Source organism: Sciurus carolinensis, chromosome 4 (assembly GCF_902686445.1).
Source record: "Sciurus carolinensis chromosome 4, mSciCar1.2, whole genome shotgun sequence".
Classification (NCBI taxonomy): Eukaryota; Metazoa; Chordata; class Mammalia; order Rodentia; family Sciuridae; genus Sciurus; species Sciurus carolinensis.
The window spans coordinates 27,850,825-27,876,233 of NC_062216.1; the positions used below are offsets into that span (position 1 = coordinate 27,850,825).

Consider the following 25,409-nt stretch of genomic DNA (forward strand, 5'->3'; position numbering starts at 1 on the left):
AATTCTTTCACGTTTATTTTTAAAAAATTGTCTATATTGACTACTCAAAAGTACCAAGAGAAAATGACTCACTTTATATTTCTTTTTATAATGCACTTTAAACTCTAAATTCTAAATAAAAACTTCTTAAGAAGAACTAATATATTATTATGTGCAATAATCCCTGGAAATTTTTAATGGCATAGACAGAAAAAATGTATATTTTTCATGAATAGATGTTTTATGATTTTTCCCCTAAGACAATTTTTTTTTTTTTTAGGTATATAAACTATTTATTAACAGAAAAGGCCTACAGACTCATTTCTTCTTGGACACACCCACGGTGCGGCCCCGGCGCCCAGTGGTCTTAGTGTGCTGGCCTCGATCGCTGAAGGCCCCAGAAGTGGCGCAGCCCCCTTTGGGCCCTAATTTTCTTCAGTTGCTCCAGGTCTTCCCGGAGCTTATTGTCTAAACCATTGGCCAGAACCTGGCTGTATTTTCCATCCTTTACATCCTTCTGTCTGTTCAAGAACCAGTCTGGGATCTTGTACTGTCGTGGATTCTGCATAATGGTGATCACACGTTCAACCTCATCCTCAGTGAGTTCTCCTGCTCTTTTGGTGAGGTCAATGTCTGCTTTCCTCAACACCACATGAGCATATCTTCGCCCCACACCCTTAATGGCAGTGATGGCAAAGGCTATTTTCCGCCGCCCATCGATGTTTGTGTTGAGTACTCGCAAAATGTGCTGGAACTTCTCAGGAATCACTAGAGACATGGCGGCAGCTGACCGGCGGCGTGTAGGCCTCCTGTGGAAGGCAAGACAATGTTTTTATGTATATAATATACTCTAATGATTAAAACATTATGTCTGAAGTAATGCATTTAGGGAAGATAGAATGGTAAAAATTATTTGGGAGTATTGATTTTATAAATTGGCACATTATTTTAATTACTTGGAGTTATTAATCTCTACTTATGTGCCTCATATTTAAGAATTAAATGTATATTTCTCAAACAGTACATAGTATATATCACAGGTATCAAATGCCCTTCTAGATGATTCTACATATCTTATCTCATTTAAATCCCACATGAGCTTTCCTAGTGTTAATTTATTTTATAGACAGAGAAACTAAGAGTAAAAGAGGTTCTGGTTTGCCCAAGGGTACTCTGATAAAAAAGTTGAGAGACAAACCTGGAGTGTCTGACTTAGAGCTTTTACTGCAAAGCACTGTGTAATTGAGGTCAATTGTATCCTCATTATGCAAGGCAGAAAAAAGTGATTAGAAAAATAACTAGTCCAAAATAACATAAATAAATCAGAGTTTCAACTGAATCTGGCAATTTCAAATTCCAGCTTGTTTGGCTATACCATACTTGGATTATTAACTGAAGCTTAGCCAAGAGGCATAGACCATCAGAAGTGAATAAGAATGAAAACAGGGTAGGCAAAGACCTGCTTGGAGTGCCTATGACTGATTCTAAAGTGCCTGTTAACTTGCCCCATAACTTAGAAGTTGTTCTGTGTCTATGGATCCTTTCTTTATAGTGATACTGATTCCAGGAGCAAGCATCTTCAAAGCTGTTGCATAAGGCTTACATTTTCAATCAAATGGGAAGCTAGTGAGGTCCATAAGAATGTTTTGGTTTACATTTCTCTAGTTCTGGAGATGTTGAACATTTTTTCACATATTTGTTGATAGATTGTATATCTTCTTCTGTGAAGCATCTGTTCAGTTCCTTAGCCCATTTATTGATTGGTTTTTTTTTTTTTTTGGTGTTAAGTTTTTTGGGTTCTTTATATATCCTAGAGATTAATGCTTTATCTGAGATGAATGTGGTAAAGATTTTCTCCCAATCTGTAGGCTCTCAATGTTTGTGAGGATGTGGGGAAAAAGGCACACTCATGCATTGTTCCTGGGAATGCAAAATGATGTAAACATTATGGAAAGCAGTATGGAGATTCCTCAGAAAACTTGGCATGGAACCACCATTTGACCCAGTTATCCCACTCCTTGGTTTATATCCAAAGGACTTAAAATCAGCAAACTACCATGACACAGCCACATCAATGTTTATAGTAGCTCAACTCACAATAGCTAAAATAAGGAACCAACCTAGATGCCCTTCAACAGATGAATGGATAAAGAAAATGTGGCATATATTTATGATGGAATATTACTCAGCTTTAAAGAAGAATGAAATTATGGCATTTGCTGGTAAATGGATGGAGTTAGAGAATATTATGCTAAGCAAAATAAACCACACCCAAAAAACCAAAGGCTGAATGTTTTCTCTGATATGAAGATGCTACTTCACATTAAGGTGGGGTGATAAGGAGGAATAGAGTTACTTTGGATTAGGTAGAGGGGAGTGAAGGGAGGGGAAGGGATATAAGGTAGGAAGGATAGCAAAGTGAAACAGACATTCTTACTAAGTGTATATATATGACTGCATGACCAATGTGATCCTACAATATGTATAATCAGAAAAATGAGAAATTACACTTCATTTATATATGATCTATCAAAATGTATACATCCATTCCACGGTCATGTACACTAAATTAGAACAAACATAAATAAAGTTTTTAGAAAGAAAAAAGAATGTTTTGGGTCTCATAGTTGCTGCTTGTGATGTTTTCCTGGGTGAATTTGGGGTCTGGTCTTTCATTTGTACAAGCGGGACTTTTTAGAGCTTGGCTGGGAGGTAAACTTAGAGATCTTAAAATGTCATTTAGAATGTCCGATGCCATCCTCAGTCAGGATCTTCTGCAAGAAACACAGAATTGTGTGATATTGAAAAAAGGAAAACAGATTTGAAAAGAGGATTATCTTTTTTTTTTTTTTTTTACTAGGGAATAAAAGGGAATGTGTACCTACCTGTGATTCACCAATCTGTTGGTCTTCTGAGGAAGACTACTCGAACTCCAGACTCATTGTTCAATAATTAAAGATGAAAAGTGAAGGACAGCACACACAGGGTTTTATAGCAAATGATGAGGAGCAGTACTTTTCTGATGAAGATGATTCGTCATGACCTTTTTGACATGCTGTACAATGACTAACGATGCTGATTTCTGACCAGTAGGTTTTATGACAATTTGGATGACTGTCTTCGTATTTTTAATTATTGAGGGAGAAAAATTAAAAGAATGCAGAGGAGAAGTTTCTGCAGAGGGTAAAAAGTATGGAGTAGTAGCAAAGAAAAGAAAAAAAGGCCAAGTTTTATGGGTGATAAGAAATATAGACCTAATTCCAGGAAACATGAAAAGAAAATTTGTATATACCAGATACGACCTGCATCTGGTGGTTTGCTAGCTGTTATTCTTCTTCAGTAACAGAAACTGAGTCATAGGAGAGCAGTTTTGAAACTTAAATGTGGAGCTATTTCTACTTAAAAGTAAATGTAATCTTTTACAAATGCTTAAAAGGTTTCAGTGTTTTGGAGCTCTCTCATGAGGTTCTCACTGCAGCTGGAGTCAGGAAATATTAAATACTCACTTCATGAACAACAACATACTGGTTCATTGGGGAGATAGTGAAGAAACATGACATGTGGTGGTTTGCAAATCAATAGTGAGGTAAAACCATCAAATGTGAAATAAATGAGTAATGTGAACACACATTTTAACAGGCATCAAACACAGGTGTATAGGAAAGGGCAGGTTCCCTGGAGGAAATGGTACTGAAGCTGGATCTTGATGGGTGGGGACCATGGACGCTACCAGAGAATGGTTCAAGAACCAAAGAGGAGTCTCTTTTCATTGAACTTCCTTCAATACTTTCTTTACCAAAAGGTGCTTAACTCTCTTACTATTTCACAATTCATGTTGAAGGAAACATGTTATTTGGAAATTTTCACTTACTTAAAAAGTTTTTCAGTGGGTTGACCATTTAGGATAGTCCCAGATTTTCCCTTTAGATTTTGCCTCCTTCTTATAGTTTATATAAATATTGATTCAACCTAGACATGAGTTATGGGCAGGAAGATAATCTTTTTAACTATAGAACATAGCATTCCAGAAAAACCTCATTTCTGTTGATGAATGGCTATTGGCCTACAGAAATCTGGCATGTGGTTGAGAAGAAGGGCTAGAGCTGACAGGAGAAAAGCTTGACAAGGAAACCATAATCCCCCTTCAAAATTCACTGCTTATTAGAGGAGCTAAAATGATTAACCAGCTGGAGGTTTGATGTATGGAGAAAGATTAAAAGAATTACATGTGCGTAGGTTGGCTGAAGAGCTAAGGAGTGTGTGCATGTGTGTGGGGGTGGGGACTCGATAGTCGTTTGCAGATAATTGAAGGTATAAGCCCCAAAGAAGGAGAGGGATTGTGAAGGTGGTCTTTTGGGGATTATCTAAGGGTAATGAGTGAAACCAGGAAAAGAAAACAAACATTGTTTCATCAGGCAGACTTTCACAATGGGTGATATTTAAGAGGTCATAAAATAATCTCCCATGAGAGGAGGTGAAATTCCCATTCCTTGAGTCATTTAGGGGAGGCCTATAAAGTTTGGGAAGTATATGATGCTGCTCTCGCAGGCAAACCGATTTGGTAACCAAGAGCATCCTTTTCCCCTGATATTTTACAGCTCAATTCTAAGATGAATCAATTGGTAAACAATAAATTTGGAAACTCCCCAGAACTGGGTCTATCTTATCTCACTGATAATTTTCTTCAAGTAATAAGACATGTTCCCCACCTCTTCCTCTTCTGATCTCCACACACTGTCCTTGACATTATCATTTCTTCAGGAACATGAAGGTCCAGGGAGAGAGGAATTGCAAGATTAAAAGGATAAGCAGCATATAATTCAGCCGTTGGCAATATTAATGGCCTTTCCCTGAAAAACAATCTCTTTTCCAAACATGACGGCTATTAGATAATGAGGACTGCTGACAATGTGCTCTTCAGGGTCTCTCAGCACTAACCAGTGTTTGAACCATGACACTCTTGCAAATGAGATTGATCAAAGCTAGTCTTTCTCCAATATCATGACTAAACAAAATTTCTTTCTGGTGACATTTAATAAATAGGATAACAGTGTATCTATGTTTATAATTTGCAAAAACTAAAAAAGGTGGGACCTTAGAATTCTTTGATTTAATGCCAGTGGAATAATGAAGCAATCCCATGAACTTGTAGGGTCCTGTGCTTTGATCTCAAAGTTTCTTATGTTCTTTTCTGTGGGAGGAATGATAAATGATTCTCACATAAAGATTTATGTACTTATTTTTCTTTGCAGTGTTGTTCATACAAATAATCACTAAAAGTAACCTAAATATTCAATAGTAAAACAAAGTTGTGTCATGTCCTTTGGATAGATTGTCACAGATGCAAAATTCATGGTTTTCAAGAATATATAATGACATGCAAAAATGCACATGATAATGTTGGAAAAAGGAAGCAGGGCATTCAAATACAACAGCATCCTAAATGTACTTACATAAAAAGATAAATAGATAGACATTTATCTTGCCTTTTTGCCTTTGAGTAATGAGAATATGAGAAATACTAATTTTCTTCTTCATACCCATTTATACATTCTGCACTTAATATATGTAACTAACATCCCTATATTTAAGCAGATTTTATCTTTAATATTTAAAACATAGGCATTTGGATATGAGTTTTTTACCAAGCAATAGACAACATACACAGAACTGCAAGTGAACTTCTCTACCTAAAAAACAAACAAACAAACAAACAAACAAAATTAGTCGGAAACAAACACTTGTGGTATGGCTCTACAATTTAAAAAGTGAGAAACCAGTTTTTGGATTTTTTTCATCCAAAATATCTCTATGAATTGAAACTAGAAAGTTGAAGATGGATGTATATCATCACTTCACAAACTACTCCAAAATATTCTAGTATATCAAAATATTTTATTTTTACCTCAAAAAAGTCTTCATTAGCATGTAATATTAAATATTTTAAATAGCCTTAACAAAGATAAATGGGTTAACAGTCTTCTCCTTCTTTTCCTTCTTTTTCAGTGCTGGAAATCAAATCTAGGACCTTATGCACACTAGCCAAGTGTTCTACCACTGAACCACATTCACAACCCTCTAGTCTTCTTTACCTTAACACGAATAGGCATATTTCTGATTTCTCAGGAAAGGGGTATTACAACGTCACGTTTGACCATAAATCAATAGAGGGGTTATTATGAAAATCAGGAGAAACCCAGAAGTTTTCCATTATCACCTTTATGACTAAGTTTGCTCTTGTTATCTTTATTATTTAACATTATTGTAGAAGATTAGAATTATGAAAGAGAATAATTATAAGAATTAGAAGAAAAAATCATCATATGAAAAGCAGTTAGAGGTATGAAAGAAATTCTTAAAACTATCGGAAATAAAAAAAAAATTCATTTATTCCATAAATACTTACTGTGTTTCTGTAACTGAAGAACTTTCATTGTTCTAAACTTAAAATCTTATATAACATAATAGATTTCTGTATGTGCACACTAGATATTATAAAATTAATCCTTACATGAAATCCTTACATAAAATCTAGTGTTTTTTTTTTTTTTTACCAGAATAGAAGCAATGGCCTGGTGCTGTGGTACACTCCTGTAATCCCAGCTGCTTGGGAGGCCAAGGCAGGAAGATTGCTAGTTCAAGGACAGCCTGGATGATTTATTGAGAATTGTCTCAAGATAAAAAATAAAAAAGGCAGGGGATGTAGCTTAGTGGTAGAGCATGCGTGGGTTTAATCCCCAATATTAAAAAGAAAAAAGCAATAAATTAAAAATATAAACTAAAAATTCCCAATATACTTATTAGGATGATAAAAATTGATTTTTTTTGTAATAATATAAGTGATTATCTTAGTGTTTTCATTGATTTTTCTTTCATTTCTACATTGGTTTAAGATGTCCTATTCAATCATATAAAAATATATGTACACATGTGCGCGTATTCTATTTTGTTAATCTGCCTCTTCTACTTTACATATGAAGAGGAAGAGGGACAGAATGAATACCTGTAATAATTCATAAAAGTTAATAACCAATTAATTTTAATAAACATTTAAATAAAAAGTTAATAAACTATTTTTTTTAGGTACAAGTTAATAAACTATTTAATGAACTAGAAAGCCAGGATTGAGACCAGTCTAGCTTCCAAGTGCCACCTCTATTTAACCCACCATCCTATACCCAAATTTTCCCCTACTTCCCTGACTCAAGAACATATATGTGGCAGACCTCTCTGAAGGGTTAGTGCCATTGAAGGTAGATAGGTACATTCAAGGCAGCAAAGCCAATCACTTGCAATTGAAGGATGGAAGGATTGTCCACCTCCTACAAGTTCTGCAGCCAGTAGGAATTTCCTTACTGTTTAGTGGTGAACTAGGTCCCTAGGAGGAAGGTCCCTTTCTTGTCTTTTTGCTCTTTCTTTTCTCCTTCCAGGTGCCAGAGTGTTCCCCTTTCTGTTGAGTAGGAGTTTGGTTTTCTTCTCCTTTATTCATGCATTCTGTCCATAGTCTGGGGCCCTCATCCAGAAAAGCTCTCAATGTTTTTCTTCTTTTCTTTTTAAACAAAGGGTCTTTTCTTCCCTAAAAGTGGTTCTGATGTTAGTAGTTAAACTAGTTAAATTATTCTTTCTTTTATTTCCCCATTGCATACTTATGGATCTATGATGGATTCCTGCAAATTGCCAGTCAAGTTCATCCTCCCTTCTCTTTTGCTTTTTCACTCACACTTGTGACTGATCTTGCTTTATTTAAACTTTTGATGTTTCATTCATCAGAGATTTTTGCATTCATTTTCACATTTAAAAATGATTGCATCAAAATACAATTTATCTTATTTCCTCTGTCTTTTTGCTCCCTTGCCTTTTGTAGCCAAGGCAAGTAAGTGCTCACTTATCTAACTCTCACCCTTGTCCTTCTCATATTACAGAACCAGTTATTGGGCAACCCAAAAGAAGCAAAACCACATCATAGGACTTAGCAAGATTTTTTCTAACAGATAAAATTTAAATAAATTTAAAAATTTTCCCTCATGGAACTAGAATGATTTGCCAATTTTTTTTTATCATAGTCAGATCATTTCAAGTCATTTCAGCTAGATAACAGTTGGAGCATGGTGCATTTTAAAATTTATTTGTCCATGTGTTGGGGAGCTAGCAGCACTTGTTGACCAACCTCTGTTCATTTTTTATGTCTTTATCAGTCGCAGTATATTAGAGAAAGTTTCTGGAATTTGGGAAGATCACTTAGTTCTGAAAAAATAATCTAAGTAATTTTGTACAGAATCTATTTGTAAATCTCAAAATTACAAAACCCTGAACTTAGATTATTTTATTTTCAGAAGTTACCCTATTTTATGTAACTATAGAAACACTTGCTCTTGAGTGATTATTATAGATGGTTTTTTACATGGCTTCAGCTGGATTATTTAGTGTGGAGGAAGGTAACAGAGGAGAACAATTGTGAATGATTTGGGGGACCATCCACTGCATCTGTCATTTAAAAACTATTTACATATGATCTTTTGGATGTTAAGGGAGAATTGTTATGAAAGTGTAATTAAGTTTTGGAGGTGTTAGGACACCATAATAAATAAAATAAAAGTAGAATAGGAAGAAAGTAGGCAGAGCTGAAGACCAGCCTGAGGTCCAAATGTGGAACATTTGGGGACTCAATTTTCTATATTTGAGTTATGTATTTAAACCAAGCAAAGGGAGGTCTTTAATAGAAACAGGTTGAGACAAAATATTTGTGTTGACTCTCTGCACCCAGTAATTGAAGCTCATGAGATGACCAGTATGGCAGGCAGCCCAGCTTTCCTCAAACAGTCCTTGGTTCACCTCCAAGTGACCACTGGTGAACAGGGTCTTCTCACTGTGTTATTAATTAACCCTGGCAGACCTTCAACATTTTCATTTCCTTGGCAGAAAGTGGGCTTCTCCCCAGTGTTCTCTGCTGCCTCGGAGACTGCATATCTCTGTGCCAGCACTCCACTGAAGTCATTAAAATCATCCCTAACTGCTGATGTTGCAACAGTCTTGGAAACAAGAAGCTTCATCCAGGTGGCATTTGTTTTCTTAAAAAAAAGTCACAGAGGGTTCACTATCCCCCTTCTGTTCTGAAATAGCTATGGGAGTTTCTTGTTGCAGTTTTTAAACTTTGGGAATAGAAAAATCAAAAGAATAACATACCATGGTAGTTGCCTTATTAATCACCTGTGGAAATTAGGTTTGTGGACTAAACACAGAGCTGAAGAGTTAGAATCACAACATTTTGGAACTGTATGGTCCAACCTCCACATACACCCATCATCTTTATACTATCCCCAGGAATCTTGTCATTCAAACACCTGAATCCTTTTATTAACAGGAATCCTTTATTATATTCTTTATTGTAGTCAATTTCATGTTTAGGGGAGCATTATGATTCAAAGACAAAACAGAAGCTTTAAAACATATAACTGAATCTAAAACTTGGAGTTGATACTCAGAAGCCATGTTGTTTTGGGGTCAGGAATTTACTTTTCGAAACCCCAGCTCCTTATTTGAGAAATCAGCATTAAATATCTACTTCAAAGGGTTGGTATGATAATTCAATCCTAGATAATAGCATACATTATGTGAAATTCCAGTCTAAGTTGCTAGACTGGGGTCACATTTCACTCTTATATACAAGTGGCAGTAGTTAGCATTATACTCCCCCTTGACAGTAGGTATTTGGTCTTTCATGGTGCAATTCTACCTTATTGCCATGAAAGATTTGGGAAATCGAGTAGGCCTGGATGTTCCACAGCTCCAGTCAAGTGTGGTTTTCCAGGGTTTTGTGTGCCTTGCTCTTCCCTGGGCCATTGCTGCCATTTTGAGGAGCCCACTGACTTTGTTCTGGCTCCTCTTGTTTTCCTCACACACAGCATGGTGAGAATCATGAGGTACAGAACTTGCTCTCAGTCCTACAATGTTTAATGAAATATTATTGGAGATTTAGGGTAATGGGTGGAAATTTCATCAGTAAAAACTGAAACTAGCTACTAAAAAATGGTTTCTGTCAGGTCCATGACAGGTCTTTCCCACTGGAGACGCTTCACCAGGCCCCGGGTTTGCCTCCCTGTGGCAGATCTTATCTGCCTTTGCTCATGGCTTGGTCATGTGGCAGGGGCCACCTTACCAGCTACAAGAGGACAGGCCTAGGGTAATTTCACCCATTTCTAATTTAGTGCTTAACTCCTCGTAACCCTGAAATCAGAACATGTTTTTGTTCTATTCCACCTCCAAGTCCTCAATCCGTTCCAAAATTTAACTATACTCCGGAAGGAAGATGGGCCAAGGGAATTCCTACTACACCCCAGGGAGGTTTCTATTATGTCTTTTACAGTATAGAGTACAGTCTAAACATAAGATTTCTAATAATGTATTAATCCTGTGTTAGTATTTCCTGTCAAAACAGTCTTTTCTCCAACTCGAGATGAATACCAAGCCTATATTTTTCTGGCTAATATTATAATAAATAAATAAATAAATTTATATATATTATATAAATATAATATATATTATATAAATATAAATATAATATATATAATATTAGCCAGAAAATATATATACACACATATATAATATTTATATATTATGTATTACATAAAATATTATGTATAACATGTGTAATACATACATATATATATCAGTATAGGAAATTCTAAATTGATAGTTAAGAAATAAATACTTCTCAAAATAATAATAATGGACCACAGTGGTACACACCTGTTATTCCAGCTATTCATGAGGCTGAAGCAGTGGAGATCACAAATTCGTGGCCTGCCTAAGCAACTTAGGGAGACCCTGTCTCAACATAAAAGATAAAACGGACTGGGGATATAGCTCAGTGGTAAAGCATCTTGGTTCAAACCCCATTACCACAAAGATAAATAAATAAACAAACAAACAAAAATTAATAATCATCTGAAGTTTTAAGTGAAGATTATACTATGACCTTAGTTTTTATTTTCCATTGCTTTCAGAGGAATAACTGTCATGATAATAACTGACCTTCCCTCATTAAATATAGCTCTTTAGCTTCTTAGGCAACACATTCACATTGTCACAAATCTTTTGTTTTTTTCTCCAGAAAACAGTTTTAACCTACTTCTTAACATACATAAAACTCATTGGGTTAATATACCTAGAAAAAGGAACAAATTTATTTTAATATTTTAAATAAAGTCTGCTGCTCACAAAAGAGAATGCTGCTTGAACCTTTATTGATTTTTCCTATTCTTATCAAGGGTCTACTTAGTGACACAGGGATATGTGTTATTATATTTGTTATCAATTAAATTGCAGCCCAAACTCTGGGTTTTTACCTCTGGAAAAGGGCAACACAGATTGAATCTTGTATCTTTGGAAGCTTTATGGCACAAAATATGACAGAAGAACAACACACCTGTTCTGGACATAAAGTAAAAAATGGAGATTTTTATGGGTTTGTTTCCTTGGATGCAGAAGGGAAACAAGGAATTTTGATAGTAAAGGGCTGCTGACCATTCTTTTGGAAAGGTAGAACCAGTAGTCCATGCTCAAAACATTATTTAGTGCATGAGGTGTTACACATCTAAAATTTGGAACAATCTATGGTAAAATGATTTTTATTACTTCTCTAACTTTTCTCTAGTAATTTCTTTCTCCACCAATATTTGCCAGTGAGAAGAGGAGTCTCATGCAGTGAGTCTTCCCACTGTGTCACATTTAGGCTAGCACGGACTATTGTCTTTGATATCTTATCAGTTTAACAAAATAACAAAACATTCCTTTAATGAAACTCACTCCCTCTTGGCCACCCATCTGTCCATCTATTCATCCATAGATTATTCATGATATGGTCAACTCTTTGAATATCTTAGTAACTTACTCTATGACTCCCCTTTCAAAAGATCAAATGTGTACTGTGCCTGTACTTGTGTGCATGGGTGTGTACATGTTGAGTGTGTGTCTGTGTGATGTAGACATGAAATCTAAAAGGACTCTCCTTGACTTTGATCTTACGGTTGCCCTGTCCACTCTATAGCCCGTTGGTACACTGCCAAGTCATAGAACAACTGCAAGTAATGAGAGATAGCAAATATAGTTATTTTCATTATTTAAAATAATTTCCACAAATTAGACAATAGATTATTAGGAACAAATTTAAAAATTAATTGAAGTCTACATGAAAAATGTAGACATATCTTGTTGTTTAAAAGGTCAACTATACAGATGATAACACAGGACAATATGGTGGAACCACAGAACCTATAAAAGAGATTTCAGAATTTTGGTTTACTGTATTCAATTCTATAATGAGTCTTTAATACCTTATACCATTTTAGCCTGTATTCCTACAGACATTACTATCTGGGGAAAGAGAAGTTTTAGTATGCTTCTATATCCTATCCAGACTGAACCTGGAGCACTGTGTTCCCCTCTGGGGAGTTTACTGTGCTGAGATATTGACAAACTATATCCAGAGCAGATCAACTAGGATAGTATAATCACAGAAACACTAGCATAGGAGACTCAATAGAAGGACTGGAGGTATTTAGCTGGGAAAAAAGATTTACAGGCAGATGATCATGATTTTTAAATATGTAGAAGGTTGTTGTTTGATACAGCAATTAGGTGAAAATCCTAGCTTTTTCAAATCTGGATTTGGAACATAACTTTGTATTACTAATATTATTATTACTATTATTATTTAGCATTATAATTATAATCATTATTTAATACCTATTTAGTCTCTATAAACCCCTTTTGTCATCTAGAAAATATGGAGACTATGAAAGCTAACCATTTCTCAGGTCAGTTGTGATGATTAAATGCAGAAATCTAGACCAAATTCCAATTGCCATGGTTGGTGCTTCATAAAGCCTTGATAAATGGTAATGATTGTTCCTGTGGTTGCTCTTGTTAATATTTCCAGATGGCAGAAATAATATCAAAGCAAGGAAATTATAAGATTGACCTTAATAAATACAAAAATGCAAAAATAAATTGAAAACATGAAAATAAGAAAGAAGTTTCTCAAAAATTGAGCTTGTAATAAATAGGAAGTTCTTCAATGCAGGAGTATGGAAGTCAAAATTGGGAACTATTTATTCAATGATAAGTGATAATTGAACTATATGAACTCCTTGGAGCTTTCCAGATGAGTTTCTACAAACTTCTTAGAATGTTTAAAAGCAAAATAAATTATGATTTGTGCATAATAATAAGAATTAACTTCTTTGGAAAAAGTATCACTTAAAATTATTTTCTAATCCAAACTGAATTTGGCTTGGACATCTTCAGAACACATGGCTTCATCAAACTCTTACTTAATTTGTATGTACTTTTTGTTGTTTTTATTTGCACTGCTATTCAGAAAATATTTAGGATGCTTCAGAATAAGGCTTTTGGCTGAAGAAAATCTAAATTTGGAAACATTACACATTTTTCAAAGCAAGCTGTGTTCTATCAAACAAATCTTTTTGGATTTCCAGAAAGAACAAAAATCAATTTTGTTGATTTCAGGCTTTTGCTGACACAAGCAAGGACATACCAGAGCAAGAAGATATTGACAACGAAAGCTAATGCAATGTTTCATTATTTTTCTTTTCTCTGATATTATCTAAAGATATAAACACATAGCTGATGATAATCACAAAGAAGGATATAATAAAATTATGGCAACAACAATGATGCATGGTGAGGTGAAACATTATTGGATATAAGGATAATTTTTTTAACAAAATGTGTTACCTATGCAATAGACAATTAATCAAAAAATAATTTGTACATGTCTTTTTATTCATCCATTTACTCATCTTAGGAACAGAAGAGTTCCCATTAAGACTTGTTGATCATGAACCACATTTTCATATGTCATCCTGGAAAATATGCCATGGGTGTGTGAAGCAGGTTTTAGAAATCTACCCTGCTGGTGTGCCAGGTACTTTTGAAGCTTCTGCCTTTCCTGAATTGATTCTTTCTTTTTTTTTTTTAAATCTATTCTACAACTTTTCAGAAATTAATGTAGAAAATCCAATGAGATGAACAGAGAATATAATTTACTTAGTTACTATAATTACTAAACACTGAATTTAATCAAGAGCAAATTTCAAAAGTCTTTTATAGGGAAACACTAAAATTATTAACAAAATGCCAAGTAAAATGTCAGTTGTGTTCCTTCTTCATGAACAAGTGAGACACATCATCCACAGGGAAGGGAGAATGTAAGAGTATGGAGGTAGGTGAAGGAGACTTTTTTTTTTCTTTTTCTTGATCTGTTTTTTAGGCACATTTGGTTATTTTCCCACACTCTCTTCTGCTCTCAAACAAAGGAACATATTTAAAGAAGCCATTTGGATTTTGTGATTAGATAGAGACTTTTCCTGAAGTGTTACTCCTGGAGAAAAACAGCCTCAATGATAGCTTGTGGTTAGTCTTAACTGTGTATTTTCTTCCATCAGCCCTCATCTCTAGAGATCTGCATAAGTTAGAGTAGAGCCTAAATGAATTTTCAGATACACTGAAACTAGAACTTTTACTCACATTCCTTTTACCTCAACAACAACAACAGTAACAACAACAACAAAAATAAATAAATAAATAAAAGAAATGAGGACTTTGAATTTCCTGCTTCACTTTGGTCTTCAGGACAAAGGGAGTCTTAAATTCATATTTTCATATGTATGTATTCTGTGAACTTGTTTAAAGACATGCTTTTGATATATTGCGGATTTTATTTAAACATAACATCCAATTACTTCACATATCATGTTTGCTATGTTTACTGATCTGAACTCTTCTTAAAATAATTTTAAACTGTCTTGGATATATATCCCCTAAATTCACTAGTATTATATCATGTTAAAGATACAATTATGAAAAATAAAGTCAACATTTACATACTAGCATAAGTTTCTTTGTTAGTTTTCTTGGACTCTAGCATCAAACTTAAAAGAACAAATTGCACACTTTCAAATTTGTAAAATTAACTTGCTTATTTTTAAAAGTTTAAAATTATGAATAAGTGAAAGTTTTAAAATTAATACTCAGCCACAAAGACTCACTAGAGCAGATTAATTACACATACGTTTATAAAAACTTATATTGTATCATTCCCTCAAAATATTTAGCCAGTAAAATAGAAGAGTTTAAGTAAAACTTTCCAGATCTTTTTCACAGCATATTACACAACTGCTTATCTTGATTAGAATTCAAAATGTTGAGTTTCACAATAGGACTCATAGACTCACAGGACATTACATTATGACTAAGCCTGATCCAGCAATTTTCCTCCTAATGATATACCAAGACAAATGACTTTGTATGTCCATCAGAAGACATGACAATTTTATTCAAAATAGAGAAAAATCTGGAAAAAAGAGAATCCTTAATACTTATCAATAATGAAATAGGTAATAATTGTGATAATTAGACAGAAAATGAAACATCAATTAAAAATAATGATCTACTGTTTCAAGTAGCAGCATTCATAAATCTCACCAGACTTAGTGATGAATTAAAAAAAAAAAAACAGAAATAGAGGCATACACATTATAAAAGAAATAACATGAGGAATTAGAAAATACTTTGATACAAATGAAAACAATAGATAAAACTTTAGGACTTACAGGGAAATGTATAGCTCTAAATGCCTATATTTAAAAAGGAAAAATCTTAAATCAATTACTTAAATTTTCATCTTGCTAGGTGAAGTGGTACATGCCTGTGACCCCAGCAGCTCAGGAGGCTGAGGCAGGAGGATAGCAAGTTCAAAGTCAGCCTCAGCAATGCAAGGTGCTAAGCAACTCAGTGAGACTCTGTCTCTAAATAAACTACAAAATAGGACTGGGGATGTGGCTCACCTTAAGGAAGTAGAAAAAGAAGAGAAAACTAAACCCTAAGGAAGCACAATGCATACTAGAGAGTGATGTACAAACAAATGAAATAGAGCATAGAAAAGTAATAAAGATCAGTGAAACCAAAGTTGATTTTCAAAGTCTTCAATAAAATGAAATGATTCTATTTAATAGCAACTGATCCCAGAAACATATAAAAAGAAATATGTACCCTGAGCAAGTGGGATTTATCTCAAGAATGCAAAGTTGACTCAATATATGGAAATCAAAGAATGTAATAGACCACATTAATAGAATAAAGAGCAAAATCACATAATCTCAATATGCAGAAAAATCATTTGACCAAATTCAACATTATTTCATGATAAGAAACACTTAACAAACAAGATAGATAAAGACTATCTATGAAAATCTCACAACTAACACTGTATTTAGCAGATTGGGTATTTTCCCCTAAAATCAGGACCCAGCAAAGAATGTCTGCTTTCATCACTTCTATTCAATATTGTATTGGAAGTTTGGTCAAACAAGAAAAAAATGAAAGTCATCTAGATGGAAAGAAAATGTAACAGTATCTCTATTGTAGAAGGTATGATCTTGAATGCAGCAAATCCTAAAGAACTGGATAAAAACCTATTAGAACTAATAATCCAGCTTGACAAATGTAGAATTCAAAATCAACACACAAAACTCAGTTGTATGTCTATAAAACATCTATAAACAATCCAAAACTGAATTTAAGAAAATAGTTCAATTTGAAATAACATAAAAGGACATAATTATTAGGAATATCTTTAATAAAAGAAATTAGAAGTTTGTGTTCTGAAACATAGAACATTAGTGAAAGAAATTAATGAAGACCTAAATACAGATGCTCCTCAACTTACAATGGGGATATGTCCTCATAAACCCATCATAAGTTGAAATTTTGTGGGTAAAAAATTCATTTAATACACCTGACCTCCTGCATATGCTAAACCTGGCAACATAGTCCACTACAGAGTGTCAATTGCTTATCCTCTTGACTGCATGGTTGAGTGGGAGATGCAGCCGTTCAGCATGGAGAAAGAACATTTTATCACATCTTGTTAGTCTAGGGGAAAAAATATCAACATTCAAAATTTGAAAAGTGGTTTCTACAGAATGATTATCATTTTCCCATTATTATAAAGTAAAAAACTAATCATGAGTTAACTATCACTAAGTTCACTAAGTCAAGGACCTTCTGTAAACAGAAAGCTTTCATGTTCATGGATTGGACCATAACATTGTTAAGATGGCAGTGCTCCCAGAATCGAAATACAGATTCAACACAGTCCCTACCAAAATCTGTTACCTCCTCCCTCCCTCCCCATCCCTCCCTCCCTCCTCCCTCCCTCCTTCCTTCCTTCCTCTCTTTGCTTTTTATTTTTGCAAAATGGACATGATTTCACATGGATATGTAAGGGACCCAAAATTTTCAAAAACAATCTTGAATGAAAAACAAATTTGGGGAATTTCTACACTTACTGATTTCAAAATTTATACTGATCAAAATTGTATGGTACTAACATAAAGATAGAGATTTAGATCAATAAAAAAGATTTTAGTGTTCAGAAATTTACTCCTATGTTTACAAAGGAGGTAAAACAACTAAGGGTGGGGAATTGAATAATCAAAAAATGATTCTGGGACAACTGATCTATACATACAAAATAATGAAGTTGGATCCCTGCCTTGTATCATGTACAAGCATTTACAAATGCTTTTACAAAATTGGTCATTGACTAAAATGTAAGAGTTAAAATCATGAAACTGCAGGAGTAACTTTTGAAGACTTTGGGTTAGGCAAATAAAAATGACACAGGAAATGAATGGTCATATCTTTAAGGAAGATATACAGACATATCATACCTATATATAAGGAAGATATATATTTGTGTGTATATATATATAAAATATATATATGTGTGTATATATATATAAAAGATATATAGGTGTGTATATATATATGATGTATATCATAAGGTGCTCAAAATCACTAGTTAATAGGAACATAAAAATCAAAGTCATGAGAGACCACTTCACACCCACTAGATGGCTATCAGAAAAAAAAAAAAAGGCAATAATAATAGGTGTTGAAGAGAATGGGAAGAAACTGAAACCCTTACATATTGCTGCTGGGAATAAAATATGGAGTCACCACTTTGGAAAACAGTTTGGTACTTCCTGAAAAAGCAAACAGACTTACCATATGATTTGACAATTCTACTTGTAGGTATTCTACCCAGGAAAGAATTGAAAACTTATGTCTTCATAAAAACATGAACAAAAATGAAAATATTTAGCAGCATTTTTCATAGTAGCTCAAAGTATAAATAATTTAAATATTCACTAACTGTTGAATAGATAAAACAGAGTCTATCCATGCAATGGAGTACTATTCAGACATTAAAAAAAAGAGAAGTACTGAATTATGTTTACCATATATATGAACTTTGAAAACATGGTGCAAACATTAAAGCAGCCAGGCATGAAAGGAATTTGCATGAAATGTCTTGAATAGGTAAAGTCATTTATAGAGAAGGTAAATTAGGGGTTTCCTGGGAGGAGAGAATGGGAATGACTGTTAAGTGGTATATAGCTCTTCTGGGGGTGATATAAATATTCTGGAATTAAATGGTGGTGATTGTGTCACAAATTTGTGAATATGTTAAAAAAAAACCACTGAATTGTGGTTATATATTTATAATTTATAAAACTGAACTAAAATCAGAAGACTATGTATATATGATTTCATTTACATGAAGTATAATAAGAAGCAAAAATTAATAGTGGTTCTAGAAATCAAAATAATGGTTATCTTGGGGATTACTGATATTGGTACATTATGGGGTATTAAAATGGTCTCTTTATCTGAATAGTGGTAATAATATATATCCATATTATATCACCATTTATATCTAATATGTACATATAAAATATTTATATATAAATAACTATGTTGTACACTTAAGATTTATGTTATAACAAAATGTTATAAATAATTCAAAGGTTTCATGTTGACAATAAATATTACATTTATTTATAAGGGCCATGGTTTTTGATCTTAGAAAAAATAAAGTACAAGTGTATATAGAAAGGCAGATTTTATTATGTGATTCATAATTTGCAAATAGAACATTTTTGCCTCTGATACATAGTGAATGCTTAATTTAAGACAGTCTCCTCTGCTTCTCTCATTTTCTTCTCATATTTATTTATTTTTATACTAGGGAACAATTTGATAATATATGTCTATTAATATTATAAATAAATAATTTACTTTTCCAACTCTGAACTCTTTTTACATATGACAAAATATGATCATTTAACATCACTACCTAATGTGTAAAAATATAAAGTGAATATAAAAGAAGTATCAGTGCAAAAAATAACCTCATAAATAATGAAATGTGCCAGTTTCTACATATTTAACAGCATCTGGAAAGAACAAACTGTTTCTGCTTATCACCAGAACTACTTATAAAATGTTATATTTATAAAAAGAGCAATAAAGCTTGCCAATTACTATAAGTGAGTAATCTTTGTAGGTTTAAAATAGCCTTTAATTGTTTATAAAGACAAAATTTCTATGATTGATTATATTTTAATTATCATTAAACATTCTTTTTAAATTAACATTTGGCTTTGGATTCTCAATGATTCAACTCTGAGACTATTAATATTGGTTAATTTTGATTGAAATGCACCAAGAAACTTCATGTTCTTCTTAATAGCCATGATAATAGAGGGAAGTTTCATTCTTTTTTTTTTCTAATTTTTGTGTTTTGGTTTGACTCAAAGTCTAAATAGATATCATATTTGGCTTAAGGATAATTTCAACATGTGTTATAAAGCAAAAGTAAAACTTAAAACCTCCAAATCTATAAAATTTCAATTTAGACTTGATAATTTAAAAAAGATAATATCCTAGGAAAAATGGAGTTGCATAATAACTCATTTTAAGACAAATTTTCTTCTGAACAAAAAAAATCATACTTTGATATGACATTTGCAGACATAGAATACTAATTTAATTCATACACAGTGATGGTTAATTTTAATGTGTCAACTTGACTGGGCTAAAGAATGCCCAGGTAGCTGGCAAAATATTGTTTCTGTTGTGCCTTTGAGGGTGTTTCCAGAAGAGATTAGCATTTAACTGTGAACTGGGTAAATTGGGTGACCCTTCCAGTGTGTGTGGAAATCCTTCAATCTTTTGAGGACCATATGACCAAAAGGTAGAGGAATGGCACATTTGCATTCTGCTTGAACTGGGCATCCATCTTTTCCTCTCCTCTGATGTTGACATTGGTTCTCTGGGTTCTGGCCCTGTGGGCCCGTAGCAAAAATACACTACCTCCTTTCCTGGACCTTCTCAGCCTCTATAATCTCATGAGCCAACCCTTATGAACCAACCTCTTTAGTTTGTTGGTTCTATTTCTCTGGAGAGCTCTAATATACATTCTCTCGTTTAAATATGTCAAACTTTAAAATTTTTAGTAGTAAAAAACATTTTCCAGTCAACGCTAGTTAAGACTTCAGAGAGCATTAAGCTTACAACATTGAAGAACCAAATTTAGCACTGACTTTTTGAACTTCTTTTTTTGAACAGGATTATACTATTATGGTCTAAAATAGCAGATGTCCAAAATAAAAAATCTTTTGAAGTTTCTTTTCAAGGAATTTTGGACTTTATTTACACATTACCTTTTCTTTGTCCGCATGTATAAATGTTAAGGGAAAAAGGGTGTTGACTATATGTATGTTTAATGATGTAATTATAGCCTGAAGAGAGTACATTTTTAATATATAATAAAAGATAGTCAAACACATGGAATTATAACTGATCATATGTAAATATAGAAAGTTATAAGCTTCTTTGCCTTTCTGAGGCAATGTCTACAGGGCACCTAGAAGACAAGAATTTAAGAATCTCCCTCCCTTCCTTCCTTCCTTCCTCTCTTCCTTCCTTCCTTCCTCCCTCCCTCCCTCCCTTCCCTCTTGTCTCCTTACTCCCATCCCTTTTTATTCTTTCTTTTTTTTCTTTCTCTCTCCTCTGGCCCCACTTTCTACATGGCTGCTTGTAACTTGATATGTCTGGCTGTATACTAGTTTTAATTTGTAGATTTAGAGAATCCCAAACACTATTATTATCTTCAATTTGGTTTTTTTCTATTAATGAAAATAAAATCATTTTCCTATGTATAAATCAAAACTTAAACCTACAACTCTACTTGAGTATCAACTTTTATTTTTTCTTTCCAGTGGCAATAAAAAAAAATCATTTATTGCTAGTGAAGGTCTTTGAGAATCATGTGTGAAAATGTAATCTCAAATTGTTGACCCTTTTACCATTTACAAAAATGTTCTGGCCTGTATTTTTTTTTTTCTTTAGAATGAAAATGCAAAGTTAAAAAGAGATTAGGCAGTTAAATTTAGATACTATTATCAGTGTGGGTCAATGACCTAAATTCCTCTGGGGTGGGGGTGGGGTGGCTTCCATTTTGGCTACTGTGCAATTACCAGAGATTGCCATTTCCCATGCTGCTCACAAACTGAGGCACGTGGATTTGAACAAATTTCTACTTTCCTCAAGAATCCTTCAGACTTTTAATTTTAATAACATTTAAAAACCACAAGTTCATTCAATTATTTAAGGACAGATTTCAGGATTTAGTAACATTACTAAGCAAGATTTATTAATTTTTCCAATAATTGAAATAATTTTAATTTAAATCAAAGTCATCTAGGTTAAGTAGGGAGATATTTTTTTTTTCTATGTGAAAAAATAACAAGACCTTGTAGGTCTTATTAAGCCTGTATTAAGCCATTGTAAAGGTTTTCCTTGGCTTCGAATGTGAAATACTATGTGGTCTACAAAAAAGTGGCAAGGACTTCCTTAAGTTTTCTACTTGTTAAGTGGTTCTGCTTATAGTTTCTATGTGCCCACTTCAAAGCAGTGTTCTGAGTACTAAGTAATAAAACTAGTTTTGTTAAACTTTTTTTTTAATTCTGAGGTTAAAATAGAAAAGCCATGTTTAATATTAATTTTTCTCTTTTGCAAAACAATGTATTTATGCTGGAGTACTTGTCTTATTTCTGCAACTTCAGGGAAATGACAAGCTGGGGTTTCAGAAGTTCTGAGGCTATATTTTGATATTTTAATAGGCCTATTGCCAGCTATGATTAGACACTCAATAAATAATCGAATTGAATTGTTTGGGTACTTTCATCGAGGAGAACATAATATAGATTTCTTTTTGTTTTTACTTTAGAAAATTCCTGGAAAGTCTTCATTAAGTAGAAAACAAAACAAACCATAAGACCCACAAGGAATAAATAACAAAATTGACTTTGGGGCTATGGAGTTTGACTTAGCAGCTTGTACTCTATCCTTTATAACAAAACCTTTCTGCTAATGTGAAGCAGCTGTGGCAATTTCACAAATGGCCTAAACTGTTGAAAAGCCATTAAGAGTCTGATGTACGTAGAATAAAAAGGTTCATTCAGCTTTTTAAAAGGTTTCCCAATATGGAGTGTTATTTTATTTTATAACCAAGTCTTAGTCATATTAAGTTTAAATGCCACAGAAAATTTTAATGACCATGTGGCTGGCTTTTTTTTTTTTTTTTTTTTTTTTTTTTTTTTTTGTGAAATAGTGAGAATTCTTCGACATACCTAAAATTCTTTCAGAAAAAAATTGGTACAAATCTGTAAGGCACTCTGTGCAAGTTCCCACTGTAAAATGCAAAACTCGAGAATTTAGCATCACATATGAATTGCCATTTATGTTTGTAGTGGAGCCTAAGTAAATTAAAATCAATTTCTATACATATAGTCTCTGGAAATAATGAAAATCACTTGCTTCCCTAGCCCTTTAATAGATCTAAACCTCAATTATTAGCTGTATATTTCCGAGCTTAGGTTTTATAAATTATATGATTTTTCAAAATGTTTGAATCTTAAGAATGTATGAAGGATTTATACTTGCATTTCTCATTCCCTTTTCTCCTCTGGAAATGATAGCTATATGTTGCTTTTTATGCATTTACATATTTTACTTGTCATCTTGATTTTTAGAAAGTCTCTTTTTGTATTAGCTTATTAATGCAATCTGCATTCTACATGATATACCTGAGGCAGGTATAAAATGATTTTCAGCAGATTTATAACTGCATAGCTACAAGAGATATAAATGTGTTCCTTAAAATTGGGTTGTGAATTGTCATGTGTTATTACGATGTACACACCTGTTGGGGCTCAGAAAATGATGCCCCAAAGTACATCACTTTGCCATACTGAGCGCTTTGAACTATAGGAGACTCAAGGTCTCTCTGACCTTTGCAGCCACCTCTGTCTCTTGCCCTGTTTCCCTCGTGAGTTGCAGAGAGTGTCCTCTGAAGTTCCTGTATCTGACTAAGAAAAGGGTTTTGTAGAAGGAATGCAATTGTCAAGAACCCCACCCCCTAAAATGTCATCAAACTGAAGACTAATTTCCAGGAAAGGTGGCTAATGGACAATACCACTTATTATTTTGAGAACTGCCACCTGAGAGACTTTATCTGTCTAGTAAGATAATCTTTGTTCATCATACATTTCTTCCCCTCACACTCCCACAGCATGTGTCAACACTTCTCCAACAGAAGTTCCCTTTTCTCTCTGTTGTGCAAAATGCTATTTAAGCTTTAACCACCTGGATCTTCTTTTAGTTTCATATTTTGTATGGCTCCTGTGTGCATGCTTAGAATTAATTTGTACAGTTTTTCTCCTATTGATCTTTGTATTGTTAGTTTGTTTCATAGACTCAAATGATTGAATCTGAGTAAGAAAGTCCCTTTGTGGGACTTACTGTGATTTGGATGTGAGTTGTCCCCTAAAAGTGCCAAGTTAATGCAGGAATGTTCAGAGGTGAAGTGATTGGATTGTGAGGGGTGTAGCCTAATCAGTCCATCCTAGTTTGAAAGACTGGGTGGTAACTGGTAGGTAGGTGGGGCATGGCTGAAGGGTCACTGTGGATATACCCTGGAAAAGTGCACCTTCCATGTAGCCCCTTCTCCACTCCCTCAATCAGCTTCCTGACCCCATTATGAGCTAGAGCAACATTCCTCTGTTGGGCCCTTCTACCATAGTGTGCTACCTCACCTTAAGGCCTAGAGCAATGGACCAGACATTTATGGACTGAGACCTCTGAAACAGTTAGCCCCAAATAAACTTCCTCCTCTATGCTGTTGTTGTTGGATGTTTTGATCACAGTGCTGAAAAAGCTAACTATAGCACCTAGCTTAGCCAACTTTTAATCACTGTGCCCCAAATACCTGACAAGAACCGTTTAGAGGAGGAACTTTTTATTTTGGCTCATGGTTTCAGAGGTTCAGTCCATGGTCAGTCAATTCCATTGCTCTGGGCCCAAGAAGAGGCACAGCATCATGGAGGGAAAGCATGGCAGAGGAAAGCAGCTCAAGACATGGTAACCAGAAGGTGGAGAGAGAGAAAGAGAGAGAGAGAGAGAGAGAGAGAGAGAGAGAGAGAGAGAGGAATAAGCTGCAGGGAAGATACCAGAAGGTGGAGAGAGAGAAAGAGAGAGAGAGAGAGAGAGAGAGAGAGAGAGAGAGAGAGAGAGAGAGAGAGAGAGAGAGGAATAAGCTGCAGGGAAGATGAACCCTTGTAGGGCAACAAGTACTTTAGGATTATAGGGTCAGATTAGTAAAAGGAAGGGCTGCAGAAGTCAGTGGAAGCAAGATTTTACTTGTTACATTCTAGCCTTTTAATATATGGTCATTGGCTAACAACAAGAACAATCTAGATGAGCTACAAAATCATAGTCTTCAAAACTTACCAGAGAGCTGAAGATACAATAAATCTGAAATGAACTAAATTCTAGAAATTCATGAGACTTTCCTAAGAGAGAAGAAACCCAAGTTTTCACCCCTGGGTCACTGCAAATAAGAGGCAAATATATCACAGATCAGAGTAAGTAAAAGCCAGCTCAGCTTGTAATGAATTTTCAATAGCCATCTGTAGAATAGAGTGAAGGAACCTCTTCCTTGAGTGAGTCTATACTCACTCGTCATCTCTTTCCCACAGGACTTTTATTGGGTGCACACGTTGGAACAGGGCAGGAGGCTTAAAGAGGCAAGCCTAGGTCCTCACTTGGTGCATCAAACTTTCTACAGTGCACTGTACATTGCAGTGACCCACTGAAAGCCGAAGGGCATCAGGATGGAAATTAACCTTACGTAGTTTGGAAAGTCAAGGATTAGATGTAAAGCAGGGCCAGGTCTCAACATCTCACTGCCACGTCCTGCTGAAGAGATGACACCATGGTGAACTGGATTTAATTCAAGCTGCAACAAAGCCCTAAACCATCTGAATTAAAGACTGGATGGTCCATCATCCCACCCTTTACCCTCCGCTGTCCACAGTAGGTAGAGGACTGACAAAAAAAGGACACGCCCTTTTCTAAGAGTAAAGACTATTTTTAAAAAAATTCAGTTTCATTTTATCCCCTTTATACAGAAATCTGTCATACAATAAAACAGTATATGA

The 25,409-nt window shown here is 34.2% G+C and overlaps 1 protein-coding gene across 1 annotated transcript; it reads right to left on the reverse strand.

The window, feature by feature from the left end:
- Positions 1-331: 331 nt before the first annotated feature.
- Positions 332-791, reverse strand: LOC124981896 (40S ribosomal protein S18-like). The gene has a single exon (XM_047547938.1). It carries the CDS (start codon positions 755-757, stop codon positions 347-349), a length of 411 nt encoding a protein of 136 aa, XP_047403894.1. The 5' UTR covers positions 758-791; the 3' UTR covers positions 332-346.
- Positions 792-25,409: the final 24,618 nt, after the last annotated feature.

Bases quoted from the DNA above. Each gene is read 5' to 3' on its own strand.
- LOC124981896 (XM_047547938.1), bottom strand. From the start codon at position 757: ATGTCTCTAGTGATTCCTGAGAAGTTCCAGCACATTTTGCGAGTACTC.